General features: G+C 49.6%; 5 protein-coding genes across 5 annotated transcripts; 2 read left to right on the forward strand and 3 right to left on the reverse strand.

Annotated features, from left to right (window-relative positions):
* Window positions 1–317: 317 nt before the first annotated feature.
* On the forward strand, window positions 318–3085 carry PV06_10873 (uncharacterized protein). The gene is made up of 3 exons (XM_016412466.1): window positions 318–764; window positions 822–872; window positions 942–3085. The coding sequence occupies exons 1-3, from the start codon at window positions 620–622 to the stop codon at window positions 2519–2521; spliced, it is 1776 nt and encodes a 591-aa protein (XP_016257191.1). The 5' UTR covers window positions 318–619; the 3' UTR covers window positions 2522–3085.
* A 681-nt stretch (window positions 3086–3766) lies between these two features.
* On the reverse strand, window positions 3767–4516 carry PV06_10874 (uncharacterized protein; the record flags this gene model as incomplete). The annotated part of the gene is made up of 2 exons (XM_016412467.1): window positions 3767–4091; window positions 4224–4516. The coding sequence occupies 2 exons, from the start codon at window positions 4514–4516 to the stop codon at window positions 3767–3769; spliced, it is 618 nt and encodes a 205-aa protein (XP_016257192.1).
* Window positions 4517–5424: 908 nt separating this feature from the next.
* PV06_10875 (uncharacterized protein) lies at window positions 5425–7528 on the reverse strand (the record flags this gene model as incomplete). Its single annotated transcript, XM_016412468.1, has 3 exons — window positions 5425–5873; window positions 5920–6547; window positions 6596–7528. 3 exons carry the CDS (start codon window positions 7526–7528, stop codon window positions 5425–5427), a joined length of 2010 nt encoding a protein of 669 aa, XP_016257193.1.
* Window positions 7529–7884: 356 nt separating this feature from the next.
* On the forward strand, window positions 7885–9977 carry PV06_10876 (uncharacterized protein; the record flags this gene model as incomplete). Its single annotated transcript, XM_016412469.1, has 5 exons — window positions 7885–7964; window positions 8010–8334; window positions 8391–8592; window positions 8640–8891; window positions 8941–9977. The coding sequence occupies 5 exons, from the start codon at window positions 7885–7887 to the stop codon at window positions 9975–9977; spliced, it is 1896 nt and encodes a 631-aa protein (XP_016257194.1).
* A 698-nt stretch (window positions 9978–10675) lies between these two features.
* Window positions 10676–13150, reverse strand: PV06_10877 (uncharacterized protein). The gene has a single exon (XM_016412470.1). It carries the CDS (start codon window positions 13014–13016, stop codon window positions 10917–10919), a length of 2100 nt encoding a protein of 699 aa, XP_016257195.1. The 5' UTR covers window positions 13017–13150; the 3' UTR covers window positions 10676–10916.
* Between the last annotated feature and the right edge of the window lie 52 nt (window positions 13151–13202).

The following is a 13202-nucleotide window of genomic DNA, read 5'->3' on the forward strand; positions in this document are numbered from 1 at the left end:
CAGGGTCACGATATCCGTGGTTGCAGGTTTGTATGTTAAGTGTACGTGTACTGTGCAACACGGCGGAAGTCCTATTGCCTACTTACGAGAGCGAACTTCGGTTTATTATTAGTTGAAAGGCTGACATTATTATTGTGGCCTCCGCTAGATCCCATTGTGTATGTGTCGTGTGTGTCGTACTCCGTATGTGTGTCGTGTGTTTTGTACGGATACAACCATCCATGTCTCAAAGCGAGTGGATCCTTTACTGGGTAAATACTGTACAGTAAGTCATTCCGTACAGTACGTGAGCAAAACTGGAGAGATGCCGACGTTTCTCTTACAGTACTTATTTCAACTTTGACCACTTATCCATTCTTTGTACAAACACCGCAACTATAAGTAAATAATATCTTCGCCACGGAACGACGTTATTGTACCGAGTTTTATACACGTTTGCCGAATTTTCTTCACCTCGCTTTTCCTTCGTTTGACCCAGGCTAGACTCATCAGCTCGTTCGAGTGCGAGTGCGGGTGCAAATACTGCGTACAAGGACTCAAATCGCTATTCAGTACCCTTTCTCTCTCTTGGCCTTTTTTTCCCGCCACATAATAATGCTACACACCGTCAGTCGTCATCATGGCCGGTGATAGACGAAGCGAGTCGAATCCATTTTCCGACAATGCCGCCATTCAAGACGAACGGGAAGCCATGGTCGAGTCGACGTTGAGCGTAGGCCGAAATGCCACCCTCACACTGGGAACCGATGCTGTGATTGTTCTAGGTAATTCTCTCAAGTCTGGGTTTTGTGTGTCGGACCAACTGACTTGTTTTTACGCAGACGATGGACTTCGTGGCGACTCGGGCTTTGATTGTTTTGGATTATTCAAAAGTGAGTGACTTTTGCACACTTTTCCAGTGCCTTTGAAGATAAAATACTGACTCATTCCTCACAACACAGGAACGACAAACACTCGCTCGATACCCTTTTTTAATGTACTATGGGCCGAACTGGTCAAGGGCGAATTGACCATACGATATGCCAAACCTTCCTCCAAATCGGCCAATGCCCCCGTCAGCGTCGCATACATCAATTACACGATCGAAAGTACGACGGCGGTGGAAGAGAAGGCTTTACGGTGGATAGATCGGCTGCTGGACCGCGCCTATGGTAAAGCGCAACGGAACAAGAGGATCAAACTGTTGATAAACCCGTTCGGAGGCGCAGGGAAAGCGGCCAAGATCTACGCAAAGGCCATCGAACCGATATTCGCGGCCGCGCGCTGCGAACTCGACGTCGAGCGGACGACGCATTCCGGTCACGCGGTGGAGATTTGCGCCGACCTGGACATCAACGCTTTCGACGTCGTGGCGAGCGCCTCGGGCGACGGCCTGCCGCACGAATGTGTCAACGGACTCGCGAGGAAACCCAACGCGGCCGAGGCGCTCCGAAAAGTCGCCGTGGTCCAGTTACCCTGCGGTACTGGGAACGCCATGTCGTGGAACCTCACCGGCACGGCCGAACCCAGCGCGGCGGCGTTGTGTATCGTAAAAGGTATACGGACACCCATGGACCTGGCGAGCGTCACACAAGGCAACACCAGGACGCTGTCGTTCCTGTCGCAGTCCTTGGGCATCGTCGCCGAAAGTGACCTGGGCACCGAGAACATTCGATGGATGGGGGACGCGAGATTCACATTTGGGTTCCTTGTGAGGTTACTGGGGAAGACCTTGTATCCCATCGAACTCGCCGTCAAGACAGAAATCGAAAACAAAGAAGACATCCGACGGCATTACGCGGAGCACAGGGCCCGACGGAGGAGTCAAGGAAGTGCCTTGTCGCACGACGACCTGGATGGACCCCTCGACACCTCGACCGGTCTGGGTCTGCCACCCCTAAAGTACGGGACGGTCGAGGACCCTTTACCCGAAAACGAAGGGTGGACGCCCATGGCATACTACCCCAACATGGGCAATTTCTATTGTGGGAACATGGCCATGATGGCCGCCGACGCCCCCTTTTTCCCAGCCTCGTTACCCTGTGACGGTCTACTCGATTTGATCACCATCGACGGAGACATCAAACGGACAAAGGCGGTCGACTTGCTGTTGTCCGTACCAAAGGGGACCTTTTTCGACAAGGAATGCGTGCGGTACCGAAAAGTCTCGGCGATTCGAGTCGTCCCAAAATTCGGAAACATGGTCGATCAGTCGGACAACGAGGCGCGTCAGAACAAGTTGGGCAAGGTGCTCGATCGGATGGGCGTGTCCGGGAACGGACGCAACGCCTCTCGTGACGGCGGATATTTCAGTGTCGACGGCGAGAAACTACCCTTTCAACCCTTCCAGGTCGAGGTGCACAAGGGTCTGGCGACGGTGTTGAGCAAGAATGTCGGCATGTACGAGTGCATGGGTCCACGAGGGTGGGAGGATGTCCCAGTCAGTACTACAACAACCGGGCATGTCTCTACTTCTGCGTCTGGCACGGCCTCTGGTCCTGGTCATGACGCTGATGATACTGATGTTCGCGGACAGCTCTGAGGTGAGGTGTGATGACGACGTGAGGTGATGAGGGTGACTGGCTACTGGCCAGTGTTTGAAAGTGATTTTTCGGTTTGGAAAACAAAAAAGTGATTCGGAAGCTTTTGATGTGGGATACAGAGAGAGAGAGAGAGAGTTGTTCCACATTGAGCTTTATACCCCCGGATCGCATGGTATCTTTCTCATTTTTTTGGTCAGCACAAGAAAAACTATACCCGGGTATACATTGGAAGCATTTTACCTGGAGTGTTTTTGTTTTCTTTTTGGGGATCATCGTTTACGCACATTCATTTACTTTGCAGTATATATATACCCCACGGCTGTGTTTTTTGCTTTTTTGTGTGTTTGTCTACCACTCACTCATTTGCATATTATCATTCATATTGGTTTGGGTTCGATGAGCAAGAAAGTGTCCTTTGAAAAAAAGAAAAGAAAAGAAAATCAGAAAGCATAAAATGTGATACCCCCTTTGATGCCTCGTTGGTACCTTGTTATGAGTTGCTGCTACATAGTACATCTTGATATATATTCCTGATACCATGACAGTGGGTGTTTTGGTCTCTTGTTGCATGTTCAGTCGCAATCATTTTCTACAAGTCTCAGCTCTGGGACAATTACAAAATATTTTGCTTTCTTCTCCTCGATACAACGACACGAATGTCCTGGGTTGGTTTCTTGACGTATCTTATCGAAGTCGCCTCGTTGGTCATGCGTAAAGTTTCCAACACGCAAGCTTTCAAGACTGGACAGTCACGACACAAACCCCCAACGTAGTAGTCCACGAAAGATACGTTGCCTTGTCCTTGTTGTTCTTGTTGAAGCTGTAACCGGTCGATACGTCGATACAAGTCTTCTATCTTTTCAAGCAAACCTAGATCTAGCAGCCAATCCTTCCCTCATGACTTTGAACGGGAAAAGCAGCCAAGTCGGAACACCCATCATCAATAACGGAAACAAATTGTTATCGAACTTCCAAAAGTCATTTAGGAGCTGGGGATACCGGTCCAAAAAGCTTTGGTTGTAAAGGATAGGAATGGCTATACAAGCTCCAAAATCTCTCGACAGACTCGAGAGGTTTGCTTCGACCTCGACCTCGACCACGGTCCTCCCCAACTCGCCAGACAGTCTTCTGCTCGAGTTTGGTGTTGTAATGACTTGGATATCGGCAGACGATTCCCGTGGTCTCATCCGTGACGGAGTCGAGGAGAAACTCACGAATTCATTCACCTTTTGACGAAGGTCGGTTTATTCCAGTGCCGCCGTCACGGAGGTGTCGTTGAGGAACATCCTCTCGACGGGCGCAAGAAGAGATTTCCAAGAGCCCTCAAGTTTCGTCTTGAGCTCAGGAGAGTCGGTCGCCCCAAACACTCGTGTGAACAAAGTATACTGGACCGGTTCGGCGGTGAGAGCGTGGTGAGCAAGTGACATGATTTTGTCCATGTCCGGGGGAGGGAAATTGACGAGAACTTGGTGTGTCGAAGTGAGGCCGTAGATTGAACCGGCGCCTGCACCATCGCCGACATCACCACGTCGTTGTCGCCCTCGCAGTAGTAGTCGTTGTATGGCTGAACTGAAAAAAAAAACCTCGGTTGTCAGTCAGCCACTGCGGCCCCTTTATTCTCGTTGTCATGTCTGATTTTTGAGTATTTTCCTTCGGACTCCCCTTTTCTTCCCCAAGGCGAGTAAGAAAACAAGTACTCACCATATAAGTCGACCTAAACCACCACCACCACCACCACTGTGAGTAGTGTGGAGATGACCGACAATGGCGATTTCAAGAGCCGCCCGACCAGGAAAGATTTTGTATTTCTTTTTGCCTTTTTGTTGTTTGCCGAACCTGACCTTGTGGAGGAGGATGACCATCGACACCAACATGGCCACGACGACATAAATCTTGTTGTTGTACATGAGGTTGTTCTGTAGTAGTACGAGTACGGAACACGTCGACCCCGACGGCTGTGAACCACCACCCGGTACCATCGGCCAGGTGACCATGACGATGAGACTGCTGTGCTCTCAAGATTCAACGCAACTCAATCTCAACATCGGTCTCGGCCTGCTCTGTGTTTCTGGAGTCTAAACAAGGTAATGCAATGTATCTCGTCGACGGATTGTACGGTTTGACATTGACCTAAAGGAAAACACGCTCATCAAGGGGTGGCCTCCTCAATCCGTGCTCAAGGGATGGACTGGCCCAGGTCAAGCCTCCCTGCATGCCAATCCATTCACACGCCACCGCCCATTGATGCGGGCTCCCCTTGTCCATTTCAATTCTTTTACTATTTCAATCTTATAACATCCCAAAACCGTCCTTCGTTCCATTACCGTCCGCATGAACGAACCTTGCGGTCCACCTACAGAATCTACAAGCCGCGCCATTTGTTGGGCGTTCAGGGTCGACTTCGGACCTTTTCAGGAGGCCCCTTTTGGCATCCTGAGGGTCAATCTAGGTTGCCAAAGCGGCTCACCATGGACTTTTTTCAGAACCACCTAGGGATTTTAGAAGCAGAGTACGGAGGCTGTTGTTAAGATGAACGAAATAGGCTTTGATGAGTTTTATTGCTACACGGACCTCAACAAAGCCTGTTGATGTATGGAGAGAAGTGTCCGCAGAGCGCGTTGTTACAGGATTGGACCTATTCATAAGACGCAGCGACCGAAGGGTTCTGAGAGTGCATCGAGCATCACGACGGCAGAAAAGGCTTACTTGAGGGATGAAGAAGGATACTGGGGAATTTGTAAGTTGTGTTCAGTGGGCGGACAGCCAGATCTTCGGGACTTCGTGCGTGTCGCGAATGACAAGTCTCATCCGGTCTTCATTGTCTCATATATTACCTCATTCAGCGCCATAATTACCACAGATCATTACAAGCCCGCGTCGTGTGTTCTTGAGCCTTGTACAACTAGATGCCGCTTTGCGATGGTGAGAACGGCATCCAGACCCGGGGCTTGTTCACTTGGGCTTTCCCTGTCCCTTCAAAAAAGGCTTGGAACTGTAGCGTTTCGCTCATTGCTTCTTTGATATGCTTTAGTTGGACCTTACATTCACTGCTGAAGTCATCGCGGGCCAACAAGTTCGCTTGCGTGAGCGTGTTGCGGATCTGCCGGCCGTTCAGCCTTTCCTGCGACAGTGCGGGAATGGCTCTCTCGATGGCGGATTTCTCGGATTCCGTCACGTCTACAATTGCTGTATCCAGGAGGCTCCTCCAGATTTTCTCTCGTGCGTCTGCACCTAGCTCTTCGTATGAAATGGCCAATTGGATCCTCGACTGGAATGCGACGTCCATGGTCGTGATTCTATTCGTGGTCAGGAACAGGATGCCGTTGTAGTACTCGAGTTGTCGCAGGAAAACTGTAATGGAGTCAGCAAAGGGGTCCTCAATCGAGGATACACTTACTTGACACTATCCCGTTCCTGCGGACATCTTCGAAGGAACGAGCTTCCAGCACCACATCGGCCTCATCGAGCAGAAGTATTGCCTTCAATCGGCTTGCGTTGTTAAATGCCTCGCGCAGGTTTTCTTCGATCAAATCATCGTCGGAGACCAAGCTACCCACGCTCAAAGGAAGCAACGGCATCTTCACATGCTCTGCGAGACATTCGGCAGTAAGCGTCTTCCCAACTCCTGATGGTCCGTACAGAATGATGGTTAAGCCTCGCCCCTTATTCGTGATGATGTCTCGACCTCGCATTCCCTCACTTACGTAGTTTTTCAACAAGCGCCTGAGCCTTTTCTTCTTGGTCTCTTCCAGGATTACCTTCTCAATTGCATTGCTCGTCCACAAAATAGGCTTTAGCTTGTTGATATCGATGTGATATCGTTTCCACCTATCGATGTGAAAGCACGTAAGCGTTGGAGGACACAGCAAGTAGTGTTCGGCCTTTGTTAGCATTTTTGAATTGCCAGTCGGTGTATCATCAAGCTTTTCTTCGAGAATTTCCCTGCTATTATGATCTACTTTGGTGTCGAATAGCCCGTCCAATGAGAGTTCCTTAACGTGGTCAATGATTATCCGGCCATTCAGCTAGACTTTCATCAGTTGTAAGGTCCTCTGAGTCATTGGTCAACGCACCTGCATGCCGGTTTCTGAGAGGCCCCTCTGACTGTCGTGTGTATAGATAGCAGTTCCATTGTATTCGAAGCAGGAAGGGGCTTGGGAAGCCAAATGTGCCCAGTCACGTCCTCTCTTCTCCAGTTCTGCCTTCATTGAGTCTGCTCGTTTTTCTTCCTCGCAGCGCAGAGGATATATCGGCAATGTTCGCACCTTGCGATATCCTAGAAAACGTTCAATGTAGAACTTGTAGCTCTGTTGAGCGAAGGATTTCTGTTCGCTGTCCCAGACGATGCACCATCCACAAATTGCCAGCTTTTCACAGACATCAGGTCGTCCATTCACTCGGTCAACGTTCTCCTCCAAATGCGTGAATTTGAAGAATCTGTTTTCTTTGAACTTGTCGGTGACCACGATCAGGTCGCCGTCTTTGAAAAGTGCCCAGATCATTTCGAAATTCACCGATGCTGGTTGTGTAGAGCTCAGGATGCCCCGGTCGACTTTATGTCGTGGTTGGCAGTCGAACAGGAATGACTCTAGAGCATCAATATCCGCCTTATCTCGAGGATCAGCAGTACCTATGTGCATGTCGTTGCGCATGTCATCAATGAAATGGAAAATTCGTAAAAACGGCTCCGTTATTGCAACGCTGTCCGACATATTCTCGAACAAACGAGCTGGGATGACTCGCTTCACAGCCGCAAGGAGAGCTGGGGAGGAAATGACAATTTTCTTCTTGTCATCTGAGTCGTCCAAACAAAATGCATACTTGTCGAAACCATTTGTAGCCTTCTTTTGGCGTTGTTCATCCTCCCACTGCAGCTGGCTGATCCATTTTACCTCTCCGTCCTCCTTTTTTCGTCTACCAATACGCTGCTTGAGCCCTCCGTCGAAGACCGTTCCAGCCAACTCAACACTTTCTGGGCAATTGTCGGCAATCACACCGTTGCTCATTGAAACTGCTTGCTTGCAATGCAAACACCCGGTGGGCTTCTGCGTAGCGTGATTCTCCGTAGCTAAGGACGACATTTTTATTTGCGTCTTCTATAGAAAGATAGCGTTAGTTTGTACCCTGAAGGCTCACGAAAGACTTTTATGCAAACTCAAGCAAAGCCCTTTATGAGGCTGAGAGTGCCCATGTCGGAAGGGGCGAATCAGGCAACCATGTCGCCTTGCCACGTCACTTGGCTGCAGATGTCAACCATTTCGCTGCTCAGCCTCATCCTGACCACATTCGGGCTGGTCAACGCGACAAAGAGGAACGTACAGACTTCCTATTGACCAAAAACTCTTGACCGCCTGTTCGTACGATGTCAGAAGCCCTTGAATCTACCACACAGGATGTTCAAACTTCACAAGGACGGCGATACCAACCAGGCACCGATGATTCGTATGTGAGGCTATCTCTTGGGACGAGTATGGACTGACTTCGCAGTGTGTTTGAAGAAGCGTTCCGGCAGTGTCGACGATCAAATTTAAAACTTGCCAAAATACTCCCCCCAAATGACGCTGCGTTGTTGAGAAGAATTCCTGACAGACCCGAACTCAAAGTCATCAATGCTGAGGCGGTCAAGTCGTTTATCGAGGACAAAGCAAAAGAGTCTAGACAGCGAAATGAATGGCTCAGATTCAAGTGGCTACCGAAGACTGTCGAGAACCTTGCGCGCTTTACATTCAACATTAGGGATTTGGTCTCTCCACTTACATCCCTCAACCCAGAATGCGCGGTATTACTTGGATGTCTGATGGTCATCTCCAAGGTCAATTATATCTTTCAAATCTCGCCGCAAAGAGAGAGAGAGCTGATAGGAGCTAGACTATCGTTCTCAAACAGGAGAAATTAGAAGCGGTATCTGACATATTTGCGAGGCTTGTCCAGGTCACCGAGAGCCTTGACCTATGCAATGTGTCCATCTCCAGTTCCCCGGACAAGGTCCGACTGCAGCTCGCCAAAGTATACATTGCTATTTTAGAGCTCGTGGTCATCGTAACGGAGTATTGTGCCATTGGCAGAACATGTGAGTTTCTCCTCGACCAATGAACCAGTCATTCTCACATCCCGAAGCAAAAATCGTCGATGCTTTGACCGCCAACACAAAGTACGATTTCAAAAAGGGTCTCCAGGAAGTTGAGTCTGCTTGGGGGACTTTGAGATTCCTCATGCAAGCCGCCAGCGGTGTTTTGCAAATCGACACATATGACTTGCTGCAAAACCAAGCCAAAAAGGTAGACTACGTTGCTGCCGAACTCTCAAATATGCAGTCTCAGATCGCAAGTTTGAGACTGTCCATCGATACACTGCAGCTCGATCAAAGAAGTATGTATGTGCCAGATGCATTCGCACTGTGCTGATTTTTTGGGCCTAGAAATGCATATGCTCCAGCTCCGTCAGCATAACAGAGCGGTGATGCACACTCTGCTACCCCTCTACGTGACCATGAATGAAGAAATCCAACACTGGAAAGGTCGTCAGTTTCGTACCTCTCCAAAAGATCATTGGGAAGTCAACGGCGTTTTGGAATACCTCGAAGCGTGGAGCTCTCTCCCGCACGCCTCCATCTTGGCCATATTTGGTCCAACCCGTGGGCGTGATTCCTGGGTAACAGAATTCGCACTGGACACGATCCAGGCCTTTCAAGTTCAGAATGAACTTGTTACATTTGTTTTGTGCGACAGATCGCGAGTCAAACAGTACTCTCCCAAGACCCTGATCAAAATCCTCATATGCCAAATTCTCGAACAACGGCCGACGTTGGTCCTTGAGGAGCCCGATCTTTTCACCCTTCACAATTGCCAATCCGCGGTCGAACTGGACCAATTATGCAATCTCTTGGGCCGCATGATTTCTAGAATTGATCGAATAGCCATCATTATCGACCGAATCGAAAGCTGTCGTCAGGGCCAGGGCAATGAAAACGACGAAATCTTTCATTTTCTGGTGGAAACTGTTGAAATCCTTGGGAAAGGTGCCAAGATCATCATCACCAGCGCAAATCCCCTTCCTACTGCCCCCCCTCACAACGTCCCTGTTAGCATGTGTCAGATTTCAACGCAGCAGATCTCTTCCTCATTCAGCTATCGACGACATCCCAAGAGTTTGTCACTTGATGTTTTCAGCGTCAACGATCGCTGGCTGTGCCTGTGTTGGGGCTGGATGAAGCTATTTGATAGAGGCAAGCTAGATATCATGTCTTGGTACGGGGCGGTGTATGAGGCGAGCAATGCAACGATAGGCTCCGGTGTAAGTCTTGGCTTTTATGAAAGCAGTCTATCCTACGCAGAAAAACTGCCCCAGATGACCATAAAATTTGCAATGCGCCGGAAAGGGGGCCGCTTTTCACCGAGATGGAAACCAGTCTTGATACAGAGATATAACAGGGGATCTGGCGCCGTATTGGAGTAAAAGTGCATTTGGGGGACCCCCTTTCATTCACAGATATTTCAGGTCGGCAAGAAGAGCATGAGAATGAAGCAGATATCAGATAGGGCGATAATAGTCGGAGGGGGTCCAATGTAAGGCATTGACGAGGCTAACCTCCATCACTACGAGGCCGTTTTTCATCTATTTACATAGCTACCAGGAGTGAAAATTAGGTTCTCGACCCGTCAAAGAATTTGAACAAACCGCATGGGCATTATTCACTGCCAACGGTGAATGAATACACACGTTATCGTGGGGCCTATACCAAAACCCCCCTTCCCCACCCCCCACAAATATTTTTTCCTTCTTCTGGCTTAGTGCCTTCATCCACGAAAGCAATCTACGTTTGGGAGCCAATTCCATCCATGTGCCGTGCCGTGCCGCGGCAGCTAGAAGCCATATGTGTGGCAGTAACAAAAGAATAAGAGGGGAGCGAGTGCGGAAGAGAGAAGTGGAGGAGAAAAAGAACGTGGACGAGAGAGAGGGAGAGAGAGCGCGAGTGGACTGAATGGGTCCTTGAGAGCGAGAGCAAAGCGGCGGGGAGTTAGTTAGTCGACTCAATGGGTGTGACGAACCTAGGTTCAGGTTATATATGTGTGTGTGTAACATATCTATATATATACACACAATATTTAAAGGCTCTCAGCACATGAATGGAAACAACGATCTGGAATAGAACTCGAGAGCACGTTGAATGTAAACATCCACAATTTCTACCTCTATCTTTTTCCTTTTCCCAAAACCGACCCTCCTGAGAGATAAGAACCCCCCCTCGACAAAATTGGATCCCAAATGTACCTGATACATGCATCGAAGCTCCAAAAGACCACATGCTCCGTTAGATACATACATGGATAAGTGCGTGAGAATCATATCAACCACTCCTTTAGCCACTTGCAGATTTTTTAGGCATTGCGTGAATTACAATTTACTTCTCAGGTCCGCTCTTTCGTCCTTCTTGAACAGTACCTTCGAGTCCGGATATGGGTCGAAAACGACGCTGTTCAAAGGATTGATTTCACTCGCACGGTGGAACATGTCCTCATACACGTTGCCGTCGTACCGACCGAGTGAGCTGTCGAGTTGCCAGTCTGGGAACTTCCAGGCGTCAACCAGGCGCACGGCGTGGGGTCGAATTTCTTCGAGAAGTTTCATCACAGCCTTGGTGCGGGCGAGCGTAATCTGGCGCACGGTGACAGCGGCACTCGAGTAGAATTCGCTTGCTTCACGCTCCAGAGTGTGCAAGGCATATAGACGGAATAGCTTGTGCAAGAGGCTGACCGTCTCAGGATCCAACTGCTTGGTCGTCTTGGTGTCGTTCAAGGCTTCGTGGAAGTTCTTGACGATCATGTATTGTGCATGGGCCGTCGAGAGGCGCCAGAAGTCCACCAACAGCGAGTTCCAGGATTGTTTGTCCTCGTCACGGTGGCGGAGAGCTTCAAAGGTCAGGAATGCCACGCGCCAAGAGAATGAGTCGACCAGGTCCTGATCATTGCCAATCACGTCGAATGCCGCACCAATGTCACGTCGACGGACGAATTCCTTGAGGAAGCGAGTCGTGTCATTGTCGGCGGCCTTGCCTTTGAGCACGGATCGCGCTGACTTGAGAAGGTAGCGAGACACTTGCTGAGTGAGCATGTAATTGTCACCTTCCCACGTCACAGTTGGAAGATAGTCGGCGTACCAGCTGCCGATGCCGGAGAAGGAACTGTATCCGTGACCACCGCACGCGCGACGGCAAACCTCAAGACCCTCAGCCGCGGTGGTGGACGCGAGAGCTTTGAGAGCACAGCTAGTGGCATGAAGGTCCGCAAGTAGATCAGTACCAGGGTTGAGCTCTTCGGGCCCGGGTGCACGATTGGCATCGGAGAGCTTTCCTACATTGCCGTTCATACGCTTTTGGTTCTCTTCGTAAAGACCGATCATACCTTTGCCGGTGAAGTGTAGAGCGTAAGTGGCGGCAAGGAGTGGAAGGAGACGAACTTGAACCATAGTATAGTTAAGGACCTGGTTCTCGCCTGGCTCATTCGCAGGGGCATCTCGGTCCTGGAACTGTCGTCTGACTGCACAGTATCTAGTGGCAATTGTTACACCCCGAGCCAGGGTAGACCCAGACTGGAGGACGATGTTGCTTCGAACCCAGGTCAAGGTGCCGTAGACGAGAGATGGATTGGACGGTCGGATATATTTGTTGGTGTTGGGATCAATCCGGGAGAATCGAGCCAACATGTTGATATGAGGAATCTTTACATTTTTCAACAGAAGAAAACCGTTGTCCATGGTATTGTAGCCAAACTTGGGGCCAATATCTCCAACGTGAACATTTGGTAAAGGCTCATGAGTCTTGAGATCTCTAATTTGAACGACAAATGGATGTGGGCCATAGTTCTTACCGCCCATGTATAGTTGAGCCATAACGACGGCATGGTTGGCGACTTTCCCCAATGATCCAATCCACCATTTGGAAGCCGTTAGGGTGGGCGAATGTAGGGTAAAGGTCTTGTCTTCGGGGTTCCATGTTGCGGTGGTTTCCAGTCCTCTGACGTTTGAACCATGGCCAAGCTCGGTTTGAGCGTAGCAACCAATGATCTTGTATGCCTCTGCTCTTTCAAGGAAGAGTTTGTGCTGCTCGGGTGTACCCTGTTCTCGGAGGGTGACGAGAAACATGCTCGCGTGGAGTCCGTATGGGGTAGGCTCACTGATCAACTCATTGGCAGCCTGAAACTCCTCTCTGGTCCACTTGTGCTTGACCTGGAGTTGTTGCAGACGCTTTCCTCTCGCCAATGCTGCCTCTATTCTCTCTGTTCGTCCTCTGAAGTAGTTCTGAGACTTGTCGAATACAGGCTCCGCAGTGAGTATATTGAGAATTCGTTCGTTTCGTTGGAGGATTTCTTTGGTGAACATAAAGTCCGCTAGCTGATCGACATTAAGGTTGGACTTTGCCCTCTCTTGCTGAAGAAGCTCGCTTCCTTGTGGACCGGAAGGCTTCAGGGCCTTCACCCATTCCGGATTGGAGGGCATGGTGGAAAGCTCGGGTTATACAAAGGGGAGGCGACTAAAGGGAGAGGGTAGGAGACTGGTGGTCAATCCGGGTGAGAAAGAAAGGATGAGTATATGGATGACAGGGAGGCTGGACAGGTATGGATGGAGTGCAGCTGATGTGATAATTGTAGAATTAAATAATTAATCAACGACATGACGCTGAGA

The sequence above is a fragment of the Exophiala oligosperma genome, assembly GCF_000835515.1.
Source record: "Exophiala oligosperma strain CBS 72588 unplaced genomic scaffold supercont1.16, whole genome shotgun sequence".
NCBI classification, from domain to species: Eukaryota; Fungi; Ascomycota; class Eurotiomycetes; order Chaetothyriales; family Herpotrichiellaceae; genus Exophiala; species Exophiala oligosperma.

What these genes read in the sequence shown, in the direction of transcription:
- PV06_10873 (XM_016412466.1), top strand. Translation starts at nt 620, where the DNA reads ATGGCCGGTGATAGACGAAGCGAGTCGAATCCATTTTCCGACAATGCC. An exon ending in CGATGCTGTGATTGTTCTAG is followed by an intron (nt 765 to 821) that starts GTAATTCTCTCA and finishes GTTTTTACGCAG; the next exon opens with ACGATGGACTTCGTGGCGAC. An exon ending in TTGTTTTGGATTATTCAAAA is followed by an intron (nt 873 to 941) that starts GTGAGTGACTTT and finishes CTCACAACACAG; the next exon opens with GAACGACAAACACTCGCTCG.
- PV06_10877 (XM_016412470.1), bottom strand. Translation starts at nt 13,016, where the DNA reads ATGCCCTCCAATCCGGAATGGGTGAAGGCCCTGAAGCCTTCCGGTCCA.